At 40.2% G+C, this 17,336-nt stretch overlaps 1 protein-coding gene across 2 annotated transcripts in view; it reads right to left on the reverse strand.

The window, feature by feature from the left end:
- The window catches only part of LOC122554333 (zinc finger FYVE domain-containing protein 9-like), a 118,770-nt gene that overhangs the window by 20,093 nt on the left and 81,341 nt on the right, over positions 1–17,336 (reverse strand). For both annotated transcript variants that reach the window (XM_043699190.1, XM_043699191.1), the window contains 2 exons: positions 14,497–14,673; positions 2,944–3,113 (listed from right to left, as the gene is read on the reverse strand). In XM_043699190.1, the coding sequence (XP_043555125.1) occupies positions 2,944–3,113; positions 14,497–14,673 (347 nt within the window). The remainder of the gene's footprint in view (positions 1–2,943; positions 3,114–14,496; positions 14,674–17,336) is intronic.

Here is a 17,336-nt window from a genome sequence, read left to right on the forward strand (position 1 = left end):
AGAACACCATTGGTCACCGTGCTCCAAGCTGAAAACTATCCATTTAATCTCACCCTGTCTTCTATGGGTCAGCCAATTTATTATCTAACCAGGCGGGTTTCCCTATATCCCATGCCTCATTACTTTCTAAATGAGCCTACCATGGGGAACCATATCAAATACCTTGCTATTTTTCCACCTATCACATTTCCGACGCCCCTCCCCCAAGTCCCTCCTCCCTATCTTTTATCTTAGCCTGCTGGACAAACTTTCCTCATTCCTGAAGAAGGGCTAATGCCCGAAACGTCGATTCTCCTGTTCCCTAGATGCTGCCTGACCTGCTGCGCTTCTCCAGCAACACATTTCCATCTCTGATCTCCAGCATCTGCAGACCTCATTTTCTCTTGTCTCAGTAAGATCAACTTATATCCTTCAAAAAAGTTTAAATGGACAGAAGCGCATGCAACTCAATCTTTCCTCATAACATTTTACTACTTTCATAGGTTTACTCAACTGACAGCTTCGGTGAACAACTGCTAATGCATTTCTACCTTTCAAATAAAGGAGACCAAAATTGCACAGTACTTCCACAGATGTGATCTTGCCTGTACCCTGTATAACTGAAGCTAAATACCATTACTTTCATATTCCACTTCCCTTCCAATAAATGATAACATTCTGATCTTAAGGTAGTAGCCCTTGAAATAACGAATGATTGGTGACTATCTTTCAGGATTCGAGAGATTCTGGAACAGTTCCTATGTACTATACAATAGCTAATATAACCCCTCAACTTAAAAAAACGAATTAGAGAAATCAGGCAATTACAGGTTAGATAAACCGACATTGGTAAATGGGGAAAATGCTAGAGTCCATGAGAAAAGATATATTGGAAAGTAGTGACAGGATCAGACAGACACTATCAGCATGGATTTTCCAAAGGCTAAAAACATTATCACACTTGACAAATCAACTGGGATTTGGAATGGATATAACTAGCAACTTTGATATGAGAAGACAGTGGATCTGTTTTTTTTTTAAAAGACTTAAAAGGCAAAGGACCCACATAAAGACCAGCTTGTAAATTTCAAGCACATGGGACTGGATTTAAATTTACTGAATATAATTTACTGGATATAGAACTAAATTGGCAAACACGAAACAAACCTCAGGAACAAATGGGTGGCAGGCAGTGACTAGTGATATATCACAGGGATGAGTTTTTGGACGCCAGCTATTCACAATATTAATGATTTCAATCACAGATAAAAATGTTGCAATAAAAAATTTGCAGACAACACAATTGGATGAAAGGGTGAAGTGAGGAGAGGCTACAGTGTGATTTAGACGAGTTGAGAGAGTGAGGAAAATACATGGCAGATCAACTGTGTGAGGTCATCCACTTTGGTAGAAAGAAAGAGAAGACAGGTTATCTGACCAAGGAAAGACTGGGAAGGGGTGGTGCAATGACACCCAGGTCTTATACACCAGTTGCTAAAAGTAAACATGCAGTTGCAGCAGGAAGTGAAGGCAGCAAATGAAATGCTGGCTTTCATAGCGAGAGGAGTCGAGTACAGGTGTTGTCCCGTATCCCCCCCCACAGTCGAAGCAAAACACTCAGAGGGAGAAACAGTATAGTTTTACCTCCATCTTTTTTCGGCCCTGGAGGGAGAGAGAATGATCGCCCACGTGCACAAAGACACGAGTTCTTGGTCTTCTCTCTCGAACAGCAGTTTCTTAATGAATTACATAATCATTTTGCAGGGATGAACATCCAGACAACATACATATTGACCGTTACAATCAGCGAGTGTAGATAGTAGAGATTAAGCCATATGCTGTTACATAATGAATGTTCTTTACCTTAACTGGCTTCACATAATGAATACTTTTTACCTTGTTAAACTGACATTACATACTGAATGCTTCCAATATTGTTAAATGATTCTACATAATGAACCTTGTTAACACATTACCTTTGCTTCCAGCACCCCATTGTTAACTGCAATTCTTATCTGACCCGAGTCATGTTTAGCTGAACCTCATTTCACAAAACTCAGAACTTAACTTTTTCCCCTACCTGCTTATACCCTATACACATTCTCACAAGTGCATTGATATCTTGCTGCAATTGTATAGGGCCTTTAAGAGCCAACCTGGAGTACTGTGTGCAGGTTATTAGAGGATGGATGCTCAGGCTTTGGTGAAGGTGGAGTGAAGGATAATGAAGAGAAACTAAACCAGTTAGGATGATTCATTGGAGTTTAGAAGATTGAGGGGGGAAGTTCATAGAATCCTTTAAAATTCTAGACAATTTAAATCACGAAGTCCAAAACCAGGGATCACAGTCAAAAGATACAGGGTAGGCCATTTAGGACTGAGGAGAAATTTCTTCACATGGAGTGTTGGTCAGCCTGTGGAAGTCTGTACTAGTGTCCAAGGCCAAAACATTGGATGTTTTCAAAGAGTTAGACATAGGTCTTAAGGCTAAAGAGATGAAAGGAGGGAATAGGTACTGAGTTGCCTGAGCAACTTTCATATTGATGAATGTAGCAGGCTCGAAGGGCCAAATGATCTACACCTTCTCATTTTCTGTTTGTATGTTCGCCTTCTCAATTATTTGCTGTACCTGCACACCAACTTCATGTGATTTATGTACCAGAATATGTAGATCGCTATGTACCTTGGAATTCTGCACTGCTCTCCAGTCTAATAATATCCACTTTATCTATTCTTCCTGCCGAAGTGGATAAGTTCACATTTTTCCACTTAATAAATCAGCAACTTAACGTAGTACCAAAAATGGCAAAGTGATCAGTAATTGTACAAACCAAGAAAATTAAGGATTAATAACTAATTTCTGATTAAACATACTTTGAAGAATAAATTCATCTCAAAAGTATTTTTCTGCACATCCTTATATCGCATTGTTTCCAAACTGCTATATTTTGATGAGATTCTTACCTCAGAAGCTGTAGATTTGGTTACAGCTTCTTTTCCAGAATCATTTGATACTGCCAAAGGTCCTGTTGGTGGTGGTCCACTTGCTGACAATTTTGTTGCATCTGCAACTTCCCCATTAGGCAAGATTCCATCAGCAAACCAAACACGTCGTTGTTCCTTTGGCTGAGCCACTATGAAATATCAGTTAAAAATGAATGCAAGCCAGCACAGAAGGGGCAACAAAAAAAAGAGAAAATCATAAGCAAACACGCCAGTATCCTTGCACTCAACCTTCTTTGTGCTCTCAGGCTTATGTTTAAAATCAAGAGATAGCAATTACGTGCAAACGTTGAGCTAAGTGGTATATTATCTATTGACTATAAAACGATTACATTCAAAACACCCATTCATATAGCATATAAATTAACAAATTCTAATCACAATCTGATCAATAACTTTTTAAATCAAAAAAAGTAAATCAGCTACAGAAGGACAAATTAGCAATTTTCAATACTTATAGATGTTTACACATCAGGATGAACAAGAGAAGTGAACGAGAGAAGTGAACTAGAGAACCATTAAAAACGCTATGGTTCATATTAAAGTTATTTTCAGTGATCTGTTAGTTTTGTTCAATCAGCCAATTGTTGGGGATTTTTAAATAAGTTCATAAAGGGAAGATAAATCAGGTGGTAAAGAGTTTTGATTTTCATAGCAGATCTAACATTTATTAATATAAATGGATATATTCTCATCCCGATTTTAAACAATTTGGACTCAAAGGTGGAATGATTTCCTGCAGTGATCACACGATCTTGCAAAGTCCCAATTTGTAATAAGTTAAAACAAACAATTTTGCAAATCAGAAGGACATACCGCAACTTCAGATTCATTTGATGATAAATACAGTATGCAATTCTAGTTACCCTTAGAAAAGACAATTGAATAAATCAAAGCAAACACAAACTAAATAAATGGTTCAATAACAGACATGCTCACATTACCCAAGTCTCTTCTGAAAGCAAACAGCAGTGTTGTTCCAAATAATACTTATTCTGCTCCCTTTTCCAACAGAAGGCAACTTAAAGCAAATTTAAATTTGAACTTAATGAGAACACGCATCCATTATAACATTTTGATAACAGCACAGGAGGCCATTTAACCCATCATGCCCATGCCTGCTTTCTGTTAGAGCAATGTATCTAGTCCCATTCCCCAGCTACAGTTGCCCAATTTTTCTTGGGTATGCAGATTTCCAAACTCCATGTGATAGTGGCTTTCATATGCACTAACACACCAGCCAGTATGTGCAAAACTACAAGGCAGCTGCACAGCCACAGTTTTGAGTGTGTGTGACTTTCCAGCTCTTATCTTGCAACCCTGTAAATATTTCCTCTGCAGATACTTCTTCAATTCTCTTTGAAAGGTCTTAAATTATATTAGGTTCCATCACACACAGATAGCTTATTCCAAATAAGATATGTTTCCCTCATTTCATAATTTATTTCTTTTGCGAAAGACTTAGATTGACATTCTCAATCATAGAGACATAGAAAATAGGTGCAGGAGTAGGCCATTTGACCTTTCAAATGTGCACCACCATTCAATACAATCATGGCTGACCACGCAATTTCAGCATCCCATTCTCAATTTCTCTCCGTACCCCTCAATCCCTTCAGCCAAAAGGATCATGTCCGGCTCCCTCTTGAACATATCTAACAAACTAGCCCCAACATCTTTCTGTGGCAGAGAATTCCACAGTTTAACAACTGAGTGAAGAAAATCTTCCTTATCTCAGTCCTGAATGGCTTATCCCTTATTCTTAGATTATGACCCCTAATTCTGGACTTACCCAACATCAGGAACATTCTTCTCGCATCCAGCCTGTCCAGTCCCATCAAGATTTTATGTTTCTTGGAGATTTTGCACTGCCCCCCCCAATTCTTGTAAATTTCCTCACTGCCCGCTGCATCTGCAGGCCAACCTTCATTGACTGTTCCACCATGATATCCAAGTTTTGTGGCACCACACCTTTTCTTAAAATGCTACAATTCAGATAATAATCCGCCTTGGTTTTTGCCAGAGTGGAGAACTTCCTCCCATCAATGGAAATGATTTCTACTCATCTCCACCCAAACCCACATTTAGAGTCAGAGTCACAGATGTACAGTATGGAAACAGACCCTTCAGTCCAACTCGTCCATGCCGACCAGATAACGTAACCTAATCTAGTCGCATGTACCAGCACTTGGCTCATATCCCACCAAACCCTTCCTATTCATATACCCATCCAAATGCCTTTTAAAATGCTGTAATTGTACCAGCCTCCACCACTTCCTCTGGCAGCTCATTACATACATGCACCACGCTCTGAAAAAAATTGCCCCTTAGGTCCCTTCTATATCTTTTCCCTCTCACCCTAAACCTACGCCCTCTAGTTCTGGACTCCCCCGCTTCAGGTAAAAGACCTTGTCTGTTTATCCTATCCTCACCCCTCATGATTTTATAAACCTCTAAGGTCACCCCTCAAGCCTCTGATGCTCCAGGGAAAACAGCCTCAACCTATTCAGCCTCTCCCTATAACTCAAATCCTCCAACCCTGGTAACATGCTTGTAAATCTTTTCTGAACCCTTTCAAGTTTCACACCATCCATCCGCTGGGAAGGAGACCAGAATTGCACACAATATTCCAAAAGTGGCCTAAGCAATGTTCTGTACAGCCCACAACATGACCTCCCAACTCCTACACTCAATACTCTGACCAATAAAGGAAAGCATACAGAATGCCTTCTTCACTATCCTACCTGCAACTCCACTTTCAAGGAACAATGAACCAGCACGCCAAGGTCTCTTTGCTCAGCAACACTCCAGAGGACCTTACCATATAGTGTACATGTCCTGCTGATTTGCTTTTCGAAAATGCAGCATCTCGCATTTATCTAAATGAAACTCCATCTGCCACTCCTTGGCTCACTAGCCCATCTGTTCAAGATCCCATTGTACACCACCTCCAATTTTGGTATCAATTGCAAACTTACTAACTATACCTCCCATGTTCATATCCAAATCATTTATATATAAAATGACAAAAAGCAGTGGACCCAGCACCAATCCTTGTGGCTCCACTGGTCACAGGCCTCCAGTTTGAAAAGCAACCCTCCACCACACCCTCTGTCTTCTACCTTTGTACCAGTTCTGTATCTAAATGGTTTGTTCTCCCTGCATACCATGAGACCTAACCTTGCTAACCAGATCCCATGAGGAACGTTGTTGAACACCTTACTGACCTTACAGGTCACATCTACCACTCTGCCCTGAATCTTTTGCTACTTCTTGAGAAACTCAAGTTTGTGAGACATGATTTCCCATGCACAAAGCCATGCTGACTTCCTGCCTGATCAGTCCTTGCCTATCCAAATACAGAGGAACCTCGATTATCTGAAAGTGGGGAGTATTTTGTTCGGATTATCAAATGCTGGATAACAGTTTAGCCAAGCATCAGGACCATACAAACTTGTCCAGAATGCTGGACAATCGAGATTCCTCTGTACATGTAAATCCTGTCCCTCAGGATTCCCTCCAAAAACTTGCCCACCACCTATGTCAGGCTCAACAATCTGTAGTTCCCTGGCTTTTCCTTACCACATTTCTTAAATAGTGGCACCACCAGTCTTTCAGCACCTCACCTGTGACGATTGATGATACAAATAGAGGGGCCCAACAATTATTTCCCTAGCTTCCCACAGAATTCTAGGATACACCCATCAGGTCCTGAGAATTTATCCATCTTTTGCATTTCAAGACATCCAGTACCATCAGCTCTAATTAGAAATTTCTGGATTTTTCAAGATGTCACCATCTATTTCCCCACATTCTATATCTTCTGCGTCCTTCTCCTCAATAAACACTAATGCAAAATACTCATTTATCTCTCCCACCTCCTGCAACTCCACACATAAGGATCAGCAAGGCAGCCTGACTGGCTCTATTCTCTCCCCAATTACTTTTTTGTCCTTTTTTTTTTAAAATAAAATCCCTTCGGAGTCTACTTTACCTTTGTGCCAAAGCTCTCACTTCCCCTTTTTGCACTCTTGATTTCCCTCTTAAGTATACTCCTACTACCTTTATACTCCAAGGATTCACTCAATTGCTCCTGTTTATACCTGACATATGCTTCCTTTTTTTTTTAAAACCAAAACCTCAATTTCTCTGGTCATCCAGCATTCCCTACACCTACCAACCTTGCCTAACAGGAACAGACTGACACTTGTTATCTCGTTTATGAAGGCTTCCCATCTTCCAGCCATCCCTTTACCTGCAAACATCCGCCCAGCATCAGCTTTTGAAAGTTCTTACCCATTACTGTCAAAATTAGCCTTCCTCCAATTTAGAACTTCAACTGTTAGATCTTTATCATGATTTTCAAACTAATAATGGTCGCTGGCCCCAAAGTGCTCCCCCACTGACACCTCAGTCACCTGCCCTTCCTTATTTCCCAAGAGGAGGTCAAGCTTTGCACCTTTTCTAGTAGGTACATCCACATACTGAATCACAAAAACCTTCTTGTACACATTTAAATTCCTCTCCATCTAAACACTTAACACTATGGCAATCCCAGTCGATGTTTGGAAAGTTACAATCCCCTACCATAACCAGCCTGTTAAATCTTACAAATAACAGATCTCCTTCCAAATTTGTTTCTCAATTTCCCACTGACTACTCGGCAGTCTATAATACAATCCCAATAAGGTGATCATCCCTTATTTCTTAGTTCCACCCAAATAACTTCCCTGGATGTATTTCCAGGAACATCCTCCCTTGGTACAGCCATAATGTTATCCCTAATCAAAAACGCCACTGCCTTTCCTCTCTTGCCTCCCTTTCTATCCTTCCTGTAGCGTTTGTATCCTGGAACATTAAACTGCCAGACCTGTCCATCCACGAGTCATGTTTCTGTAATTGCTATGCTATCCCAGTCCCATATTCCTAACCATGCCCTGAGTTCATCTGCCTTCCTTATTAGGCTTCTTGCCTTGAAATAAATGCAATTTATCCATCCTACCTTGTTCTCTGCTTTGTTCCTGCCTGCTTAAATCACTCCTCTCCCCAACTATACCAGTCTCAGATCGATCTTTTTCCTCACTATTTCCCTGGGTCCCACGGCCCCACCTTACTAGTTTAAATCCTCCCGAGCAGCTCGAGCAAATCCCCCTGCCGGTATATTAGTCCCCTTCCAATTCAAGTGCAATCCGCCCTTTTTATACAGGTCATTACTACCCCAGAAGAGATCCCAATGATCCAAAAACATGAATCCTTCTCCCCTACACTACAGCTCAGCCATGGTATTCAGTTGCTCTACCCTCTTATTGCTCCCTCACTAGCTTGTAGCACCGGAAGTAATCCAAATATTACTACCTTCAAGGGCCTCCTTTTTAAATTCCTGCCTAAGTTTCTATATTCTCTCTTCAGGATTTCATCCTTTTCCCTTCCTATGTTGTTAGTTCCAGTGTGTACAATGGCCTGTTGGTCCTTTCCCACTTTGAAAACATTTTGTACCCTGAGATATCACTGATTCTGCTATCATGGAGACAACACACCACTCTGATTTTTCGCTGCTGGCTACAGAAATGTCTGTCTGTGCCTCTGACTAAAGAGTCCCCTAACACAATTGATTGCTTGGAACCCGACAAACCTCTCATTAGAGCCAGTCTTGATACAAGGAACTTGGCTGCTCATGCTACATTCCCTCGAGTCCAACACCACCTACATTTTCCAAAACAGCATACTTGCTTGAAATGGAGATAGCCACAGAAGACTCTTGCACTGCCAGCCTGCCCCCTTAGCTTTCCTGAAGCTAATCCATATATCTGACTGTATCTCGGGCTTTTCTGCTTTCCTATGCAATTGCCATCCATCACACCTCCTAGCTATTGGATAGGATTCAAAACCAAAAACACTTCCTGCAAACAATCATCAGTAAAATGGAAACTCTCTCTAAACTCCCACATCTGACAGGAAGAGCATACCACTCTACTAAAAGCCATTTTTGCTCCTTTACAATCTACAGACCCAGAAAATGGCACAGTCTTTTTGCTCGAAAAAAAAAGTGCTCAAGGCTAACTTAGTACTTATGGTTTATATGTTTAAAATTTAAGAGATATATCTCAGTAAAACACAATTAAGACAGAACCCACTCTACTCAACTGTAGACATACAGCAAGGTTACACGTTAAAAACTGTTCCTGTGCTGTGAGCTTGCCCACACAGGTTCCTCCAAGGTCAGCTGTGAACTTCGCTGTTTGTTAGTTTTGCCTAGGTGCACTCAGATGTCCAGGGATACATGAACTCAAACAACAAAAGGGAGTAACTGTCCAATTCACGGCTGTGTCAGTTAGCAGTATTGGGTTCTTTCTCTCTCTCTCCTTCACTGATCATGTGGCTACTGCCTTTTGCCAGTCTTCCGCCTTTAAAAAGTGCTGATGTTTTGATTTTTTTTTCCTGCAAAGTTCCAAAACATAACAGCCTATAAAACAGTAACTGCTGCCCCTGAAATTCGAAGAAATCATCTCCAACACCTAAAATACCTCAAAACAAGCAGCTCTTAGAACATAGAAAAATACAGTGCAGAACAGGCCCTTGGCCCTCAAAGTTGCACCAACTTTTGAACTAATCTAAACTACACTATCCCATCATCATCCATGTGCTTAAATCTCCCTAATGTGGCTGAGTTAACTATATTGGCAGGCAGGGCATTCCACGCCCTTACCACTCGAGTAAAGAACCGGTCTCTGACATCTGTCTTAAATCTATCACCCCTCAATTTGTAGCTATGCCCCTTCATACAAGCACACTTCATCATCCTAGGGGAAAAAAAAAGACTTTCACTGTCTACCCTATCTAATCCTCTGATCAAATGGCAACCCAAGATGGAGGTCAGGAAAAATAGCAGTAATAGCTGCTCCTTTTTTGAGCTATTTTAGGTGTTGGAGGTGATTTCCTTGAATCCCAAGAGCAGCAATTACTGTTTTATATGCTGTTGCATTGTTATGGAACTTTGGAGAGAGAAAAAAAAAGTCAAAACAACTGGACTTTTAAAAGGGAGATGACAGACAAAGGAAACACAGGAAGAGAGAAAGAAACTGACACAGCAGTGAATTTGCACAGTTACTGCCTTTGCTGTTTGAATTTATGTATCACTGGACATCTGAATGCGCCTGGGAAAATTAACAAACAGTTAATCTTGGAGGAACCGGTTTGGGAGAGGTCACAGCACAGAAACAGAAGTGAATATTTAAGCTTGGCCTTACATGAAGTCTGTAGTAGTGAATAGAGTGGGTTCTTTCTTGATTATATGTTATATTGAGATATGTCTCTTGACTAAACTTAAAATATAAGCCACAATTATTAATTTAACCTGGAGCAATGTTTTGTAGAGGAATAGGACGGTGCTATTTTCTGGGTCTGCAGATTGTGAAGGAGCAAAAGTGGCCTTTAGTAGAGTGATATGCTCTTCTTGTCAGATGTGGGAGTTTAGGGAGAGTTTATGGGTTACTGAGGGTTATATCTCAAATAAATGCCGTTGGCTAAGAACCCTATCAGATTGAATGGATCGGTTGGAGAAACAGAGGCAATGAGGAATTTAGAAGAGCAAGGAGATGTGACGGATGGCAGATTATAGGAAAGGAGAAAAGTTGCATATGCAGTCACATAGGTGGGTAACTCCAAGAAAGATAAGAGAGATAGGCAGTTAGTGCAAGAGTCTTCTGTGGCTATCCCCACTTCAAACCAGTATGCGGTTTTGGAAAATGTTTTGGGGGAGGGGGAGGGAGGAATGGATTCTCAGGGAAACGTAGCATGAACAGCCAAGTTTCTGGTATTGAGACTGGCTCTAATGCGATGAGGGGTACATTGGGTTCCAAGAGATTAACTGTGTTAGGGGACTCTGTAGTCCGAGGTACAGACAGAGGTTTCTCTGGTCAGCAGTGAAAAATCAGAATGGGGTGTTACTTCCCTGGTGCCAGGATCAAGGATGTCTCAGAGGGTGCAGAATGTTCTCAAGGGGAAGAGGGACCAGCAGGAGGCCAATGTACATGTAGGAGCTAACAAAATAGGAAGGAAAAAGGTTGAGATTCTGAAGGGAGATTACAGAGTTAGGCAGGAATTTAAAAGGAGGTCCTCGAGAGTAGTAATATCTGGATTGCTTCTGGTGCTACGAGCTAGTGAGGGCAAGAATAGGAGGATAGAGCAGATGAATGCATGGCTGAGGAGCTGGTGTATGGGGGAAGGATTCACATTTTGGGATCATTGGAATCTCTTTTGGGGTAGAAGTGACCTGTACAAGAAGGTCGGATTGCAGCTAAATTGGAAGGAAACTACTATACTGACAGGGAAATTTGCTAGAGCTGCTCGGGAGAATTTAAACTAGTTAGGGGGGTGGGGGTGGGGGGTGGTGGGATACAGGAAGATAGTGAGGAAAGATCAATCTGAGACTGGTACAGTTGAGAACAGAAGCGAGTCAAATGGTCAGGGCAGTCAGGGACAAAGCAGAGAACAAGGTAGGACTGATAAACTGCATTTATTTCAATGCAAGGGGCCTAACAGGGAAGGCAGATGAACTCCGGTCATGGTTAGGAATATGGGACTGGGATATCATAGCAATTACAGAAACGTGGCTCAGGGATGGGCAGGACTGGCAGCTTAATGTTCCAGGATATAAATGCTACAGAAAGGATTAAAAAAAAGGGAGGCAAGAGAGGAAGGGGAGTGGCGTTTTTGATAAGGGATAACATTATGGCTGTACTGAGAGAGGATATTCCCAGAAATACGTCCAGGGAAGTTATTTGGGTGAAACTGAGAAATAAGAAAGGGATGATCACCTTATTGGGATTGTATTATAGACCGCCCCATTAGTCAGAGGGAAATTGAGAAACAAATTTGGAAGGAGATCTCCGTTATTTGTAAGAATGATAGGGTGGTTATAGTAGGGGATTTTAACTTCCAAACAGACTGGGACTGCCATAGTGTTTAGGGTTTAGATGGAGGGGAATTTGTTAAGTGCGTACAAGAAAATTTCTGATTCAGTATGTTGATGTACCTACTAGAGAACGTGCAAAACTTGACCTACTCTTGGGATATAAGACAGAGCAGGTGACTGAGGTGTCAGTGGGGGAGCACTTTGGGGCCAGTGACCTAATTCTATTCGTTTTAAAATAGTGATGGAAAAGGGTTAGACCAGATCTACAAGTTGAAGTTCTAAACTGGAGAAAGGCCAATTTTGAAGGTATTAGGCAAGAACTGTCAAAAGCTGATTGGGGGCAAATGTTCACAGGTAAAGGGATGGCTGGAAATTGAGAAGCCTTCAGAAGTGAGATAACAGGAGTCCAGAAAAAGTCTATTCCTGTCAGGGTGAAAGGAAAGGCTGGTAGGTATAGGGAATGCTGGATGATTAAAGAAATTGAGGATATGGTTAAGAAAAAGAACGAAGCAGGTCAGGAATAGACAGGATAGATCGAGCGCATCCGCAGATTCTAAAGGCAGTAGGAGTATACTGAAGAGGGAAATCAGGAGGGCAAAAAGGGGACTTGAGACAGCTTTGGCAAATAGAGTGAAGAAGAATTAAAAGGATTTTCACAAATACATCAAGGACCAAATGGTAACTAGGGAGAGAATAGGGCACCTCAAAGATCAGCAAGGTGGCCTATTTGCTATCTCAAACAATTCATAATTTTAAGAGACTACTAAGCCACTATTATTCAAACAAAACAGCCCAATTTTTTTTTTAAAAAACCTCTTGTATTTCATTATAAAGACAGCACCTTTAATTAAACTGTTGCCTGAACTTCCTTCCTATAGTTTGAAGCTCAAGCCTGCAGAGTAAACTTCAGCCAAGATAGTGGATGCAGGGTCTACTAACTTTGAGACGGATGCTACATGGAAACTTGCTTTTTAAAGTAAGTTAGCAGACTTAGGAAACCAGCCTTACAGCAGGTTTCTCACCTCCATCTGCCAGCATTACAGCCCAGCTGCTGGTCAAGTCAAAACCATCCATTTTTTTCAACTTTCTCTCCCTTGACACCCAATTCCCTTGGTTTTGTATGCATGGCAGCCCTATTAATCAGCACTGTAATTACTGCCCTGACTTAGTAAAACAGTCAGGATCACAGGTATAAAAACACATGCTGCTTCATCTTTTAGGGCAGAGAACAGTTATAGATTTTGGAGTCCATGATATTTTGGGTTGCAAAGCAATGATAGGAACGCACGAAACACATGAATGGTAGAACTGTGATACATTAACAATAAAGCAAAATAAAGCAGAGCCATTTTTCAAACAACTGTCAAGTGTGTGGCTGGCACAGATGACTTGGACAAAAGGGTCTGTTTCTATGCTATATGGCTCAATGAAAGTCAGAATTAATGGTCAAGAGAAACAAAACTGGGGAGCTGAGATGGCAGAATAGGTTAAGACTTGTTTCTATTTCCTCGGACACAGTTTGGCATCAATCCAGATCAGTAGATTGAAAATGATCTGTTTGCTTCAAGGTTTTTGATTAAGTCTGAACAACCTTAAACCCAGTTTCTAGTGGGCAAAGGACCATGACTGAAATCTATAACTTGGTAAAACTAATGATAATCAGGTGGTTGATAACCACCTGATGAAGGGGCAGCGTTCCAAAAGCTGGTGCTTCTAATTAAACCTGTTGGACTATAACCTGGTGTGTGATTTTTAAACTTTGTACACCCTAGTCCAACACCGGCATCTCCAAATAACCAAGATACACCACTTACTGTAATAGAATCTGTTACAGATTTAATTCCGATCAGAGTTACCAATAAATTGACAAAAGAATCATTTCATTAATTTTCAGTCCAAAACTGCAATACATATCATGCTCTATATTAAAAATATCTTTCATATCTACCAAAAGAACTGGGTAACCTAAATACTACCTGCCCTAATAATATAAAATTCAATTTGAGGAAGATCTCAGTAATTCACCAGAGTTTCAAGTTATTCATGGAATGCAAATACTCCAGTTCTTTACTGGGGATCTCACTAAGTACAAAGATCTTAAAGACACTCACTACACTCTCTAACAAACGGACACTTAACATGAGAAAGCATGGTTATATACACAATTTGTACATAGTTGCATTGAAACGATAAGGTTCCGATTTGTCATAGATCAGCCCAATAATGTATTTTGTTCAAACAAGTACCATCCTAATCATATTCGAGCCCTTTACTTACAAATAAAATGTGTGACTACTTTGAAATGTCATTCTATTCAAAACTGAAATTCAATTTGAATATAAAACAAAAGCAAAGAACTATTGCAAAAAAGAATTATGACATTCTCAAAAACTTCTTGAAAAATGCTCTCCTTTTCCTACATTTCATTTTTGAAACTTGCACAAAAACTCCATGCCTTCCAGACGAAAAATATTTTACTGAAAGAATAGTAACAAAAAGCCTGAAATAACCACGGATTATAGGTCCCACAAAGGTATAATACCAAAATATTGAAAGTCAACTCTCAGCTCATATATATTTCAGTACAACATTAGCATTACCTTCTGCGCCTGGGTGTTTCAGAACTCCAACAGGTACCATGACAGTGGGTGGCGGAGAGCTCAGTGCCCCTGAGGCCTGAGCTTGTTGCAGTGGGGGAATAGTAGAACAGTACTCAGCAGGATTGTTGGGATTTGGGCTTGAAGCTGAGGCACTGAATGTATTCTCCCAGGCTTGAGCTGCAAAAGGCAAAACATAAAATCATAATTTTATATCATTTAAAGCACTAGTCGATAAATATAGTTTGTTTTCAAAATTACAAGATGGAATGCACCTTGCAAAAAAAACAAATTGCTGGAAAATCTCATGCAGCATCTATGGAGAGAAATCAGAGTTAATATTTTGGGTCCAATGACTCCTGCGAAAATAGTTGTATCATACATATGGAAACTAGCAAACTCATGACCTTAAGTTAAAAGTTCAGAACCTGTTAATTCATTTTCCGCATCACTACTTCCAAAGTTATATCAAATGCACATTAAAATTAAGGAATAGAAAACATAAGTGAATAAGGCAAATTGACACCTTAAGCAGCAACCCTCAGTTTTTTTCTTGGGCTGATGAAAGATTAATCTGAAACATTAAAAACTGTGTTCCTATTTGCACAAGTTATCTGACTTGCTGAGTAATTCCAACAGTTTCGATTTAACATTTCTAGCGCCTATACTATTTTCTTTTTGTAGAAACAGCATAGATATTCCCAAGGAAACCATTTTATTAAAACGTGAATACCTTAAATATCGGATAAGGGCTGATTTTTACAAAGCCTAAAATTATTAACAATATCTAATAAATACATAGAACAAACTCATACTTCAGACTTTGCTGATTAAGATTCAATCAATCCATTCTTTTCCACATCTCAAAATGCAATAGGAGCAACAGCTGACAAAAGCATGACCAAAAGGATAACTTCTAAGGAATACCTTAAAGAAAGGTAGAAAAGCAAGAAGCATAAACAAACAGTCAAGGGATAATCCCAGAAATTAGGATTTAAGCATCTGAAAATGGTGGAATGATTAAAAAGGGGAATATGGAAGAAGCTTGAATTGGTGACCTCGAATTCAGATCAAGTATCAAAGATCTTGAAAGCTGGTTTACCCCAGACTTTCAAACAAGCATGTCTTTTTCAGCACAGCAACGACTTAACATCTATTTTCACTACTAAAATAACACCCTAGTCTTCAATTCACACCCTGTAAACTATGCATGGGTATTTATCCCCTTCCTCCAAGACCGCCATTCCCCAACCCCAAAAAAGGAATCAGAGCAATTCAAAATGAAGTTCAGATCTGAAGACAACTCATACCATCTCAAAACATTAACAGTTTCCACAGATGCTGCCAGACCAGAGTTTCTCAAGCATTTGCCATTTGTTTTAGATTTTGAAAATGTGCATTATTTTGCTTTTATTAACATTTCTAGCGCCTATACTATTTTCTTTTTGTAGAAACAGCATAGAAGCAGCAAAGAGAGAAAGATCTTTTTTATAGCTAGTATTTATTTTAAAAAAAGGTTTTTCACAAGTTATAATCATTGGGAGCGCAGATGTTGGGAGTGCAGAAATGCTCGTAACAACGATGAAGGTCTAACCAACAGCCATTATTGCTTAATATTACTTCAATAAAGGAAGCACACTAGTGCTTGGAATCAGAAACAAAAATAAAACTGCAAGTAGAGGAAAACTTATGAGCTTGAGATTTATTAAATGTTGGTAATCATGCGATAGAGAAGTGTGTTTCTATAAATATTTTTAAAACTTTCAATCCATTGGAACCAACGACATTGGAAGGAAAAAGATTGAGATTCTGAAGGGAGATTACAGAGTTAGGCAGAAATTTAAAAAGGAAGTCTTCAAGGGTAGTAATATCTGGATTACTCCCAGTGCAATGAGCTAGTGAGAGCAGGAATAGGAGGATAGAGCAGATGAATGCATTTCTGAGGAGCTGGTGTATGGGAGAAGGATTCACATTTTTGGATCATTAGAATCTCTTTTGGGATAGAAGTGACCTATACAAGGAGGACGGATTGCACCTAAATTGGAAGGGGATAATATACTGGCAGGAAAATTTGCTAGAACTTCTTGGGAGGATTTAAACTAGTAAGGTGGGGGGGTGGGACCCAGAGGCAGAGTGAGGAAAGAGATCGATCCGAGAGGAGAACAGAGGTGAGTCAAACAGTCAGGGCAGGCAGGGACAAGGTAGGACTAATAAATTAAACTGCATTTATTTCAGTGCAAGGGGCATAACAGGGAAGGCAGATGAACTCAGGGCATGGTTAGGAACATGGGACTGGCATATCATAGCAATTACAGAAACATGGCTCAGGGATGGACAGGACTGGCAGCTTAATGTTCCAGGCTAAATACTACAGGAAGGATAGAAAAGGAGGCAAAAGAGAAGGGGACGTGGCACTTTTGATAAGGGATAGCATTATAGCTTTGCTAAGGAAGGATATTCCTGGAAATACATCCAGGGAAGTTATTTGGGTGCAACTGAGAAATAAGAAAGGGATGATCACCTTATTGGGATTGTATTATAGATCCCCCCATTAGTCAGAGGGAAATTGAGAAACAAACTTGTAAGGAGATCTCAGCTATCTGTAAGAATAATAGGGTAGTTATGGTAGGGGATTTTAACTTTCCAAACATTGACTGGGACTGCCATAGTGTTAAAGGTTGAAATGGAGAGGAATTTGTTAAGTGTGTACAAGACAATTTTCTGATTCAGTATGCGGATGTACCTACTAGAGAAGGTGCAAAACTTGACCTACTCTTGGGAAATAAGGCAGGACAGGTGAATGAGGTGTCAGTGGGGGAGCACTTTGGGGCCAGCGACCATAA

This window comes from Chiloscyllium plagiosum, chromosome 11 (assembly GCF_004010195.1).
Source record: "Chiloscyllium plagiosum isolate BGI_BamShark_2017 chromosome 11, ASM401019v2, whole genome shotgun sequence".
In the NCBI taxonomy this organism is placed as follows: Eukaryota; Metazoa; Chordata; class Chondrichthyes; order Orectolobiformes; family Hemiscylliidae; genus Chiloscyllium; species Chiloscyllium plagiosum.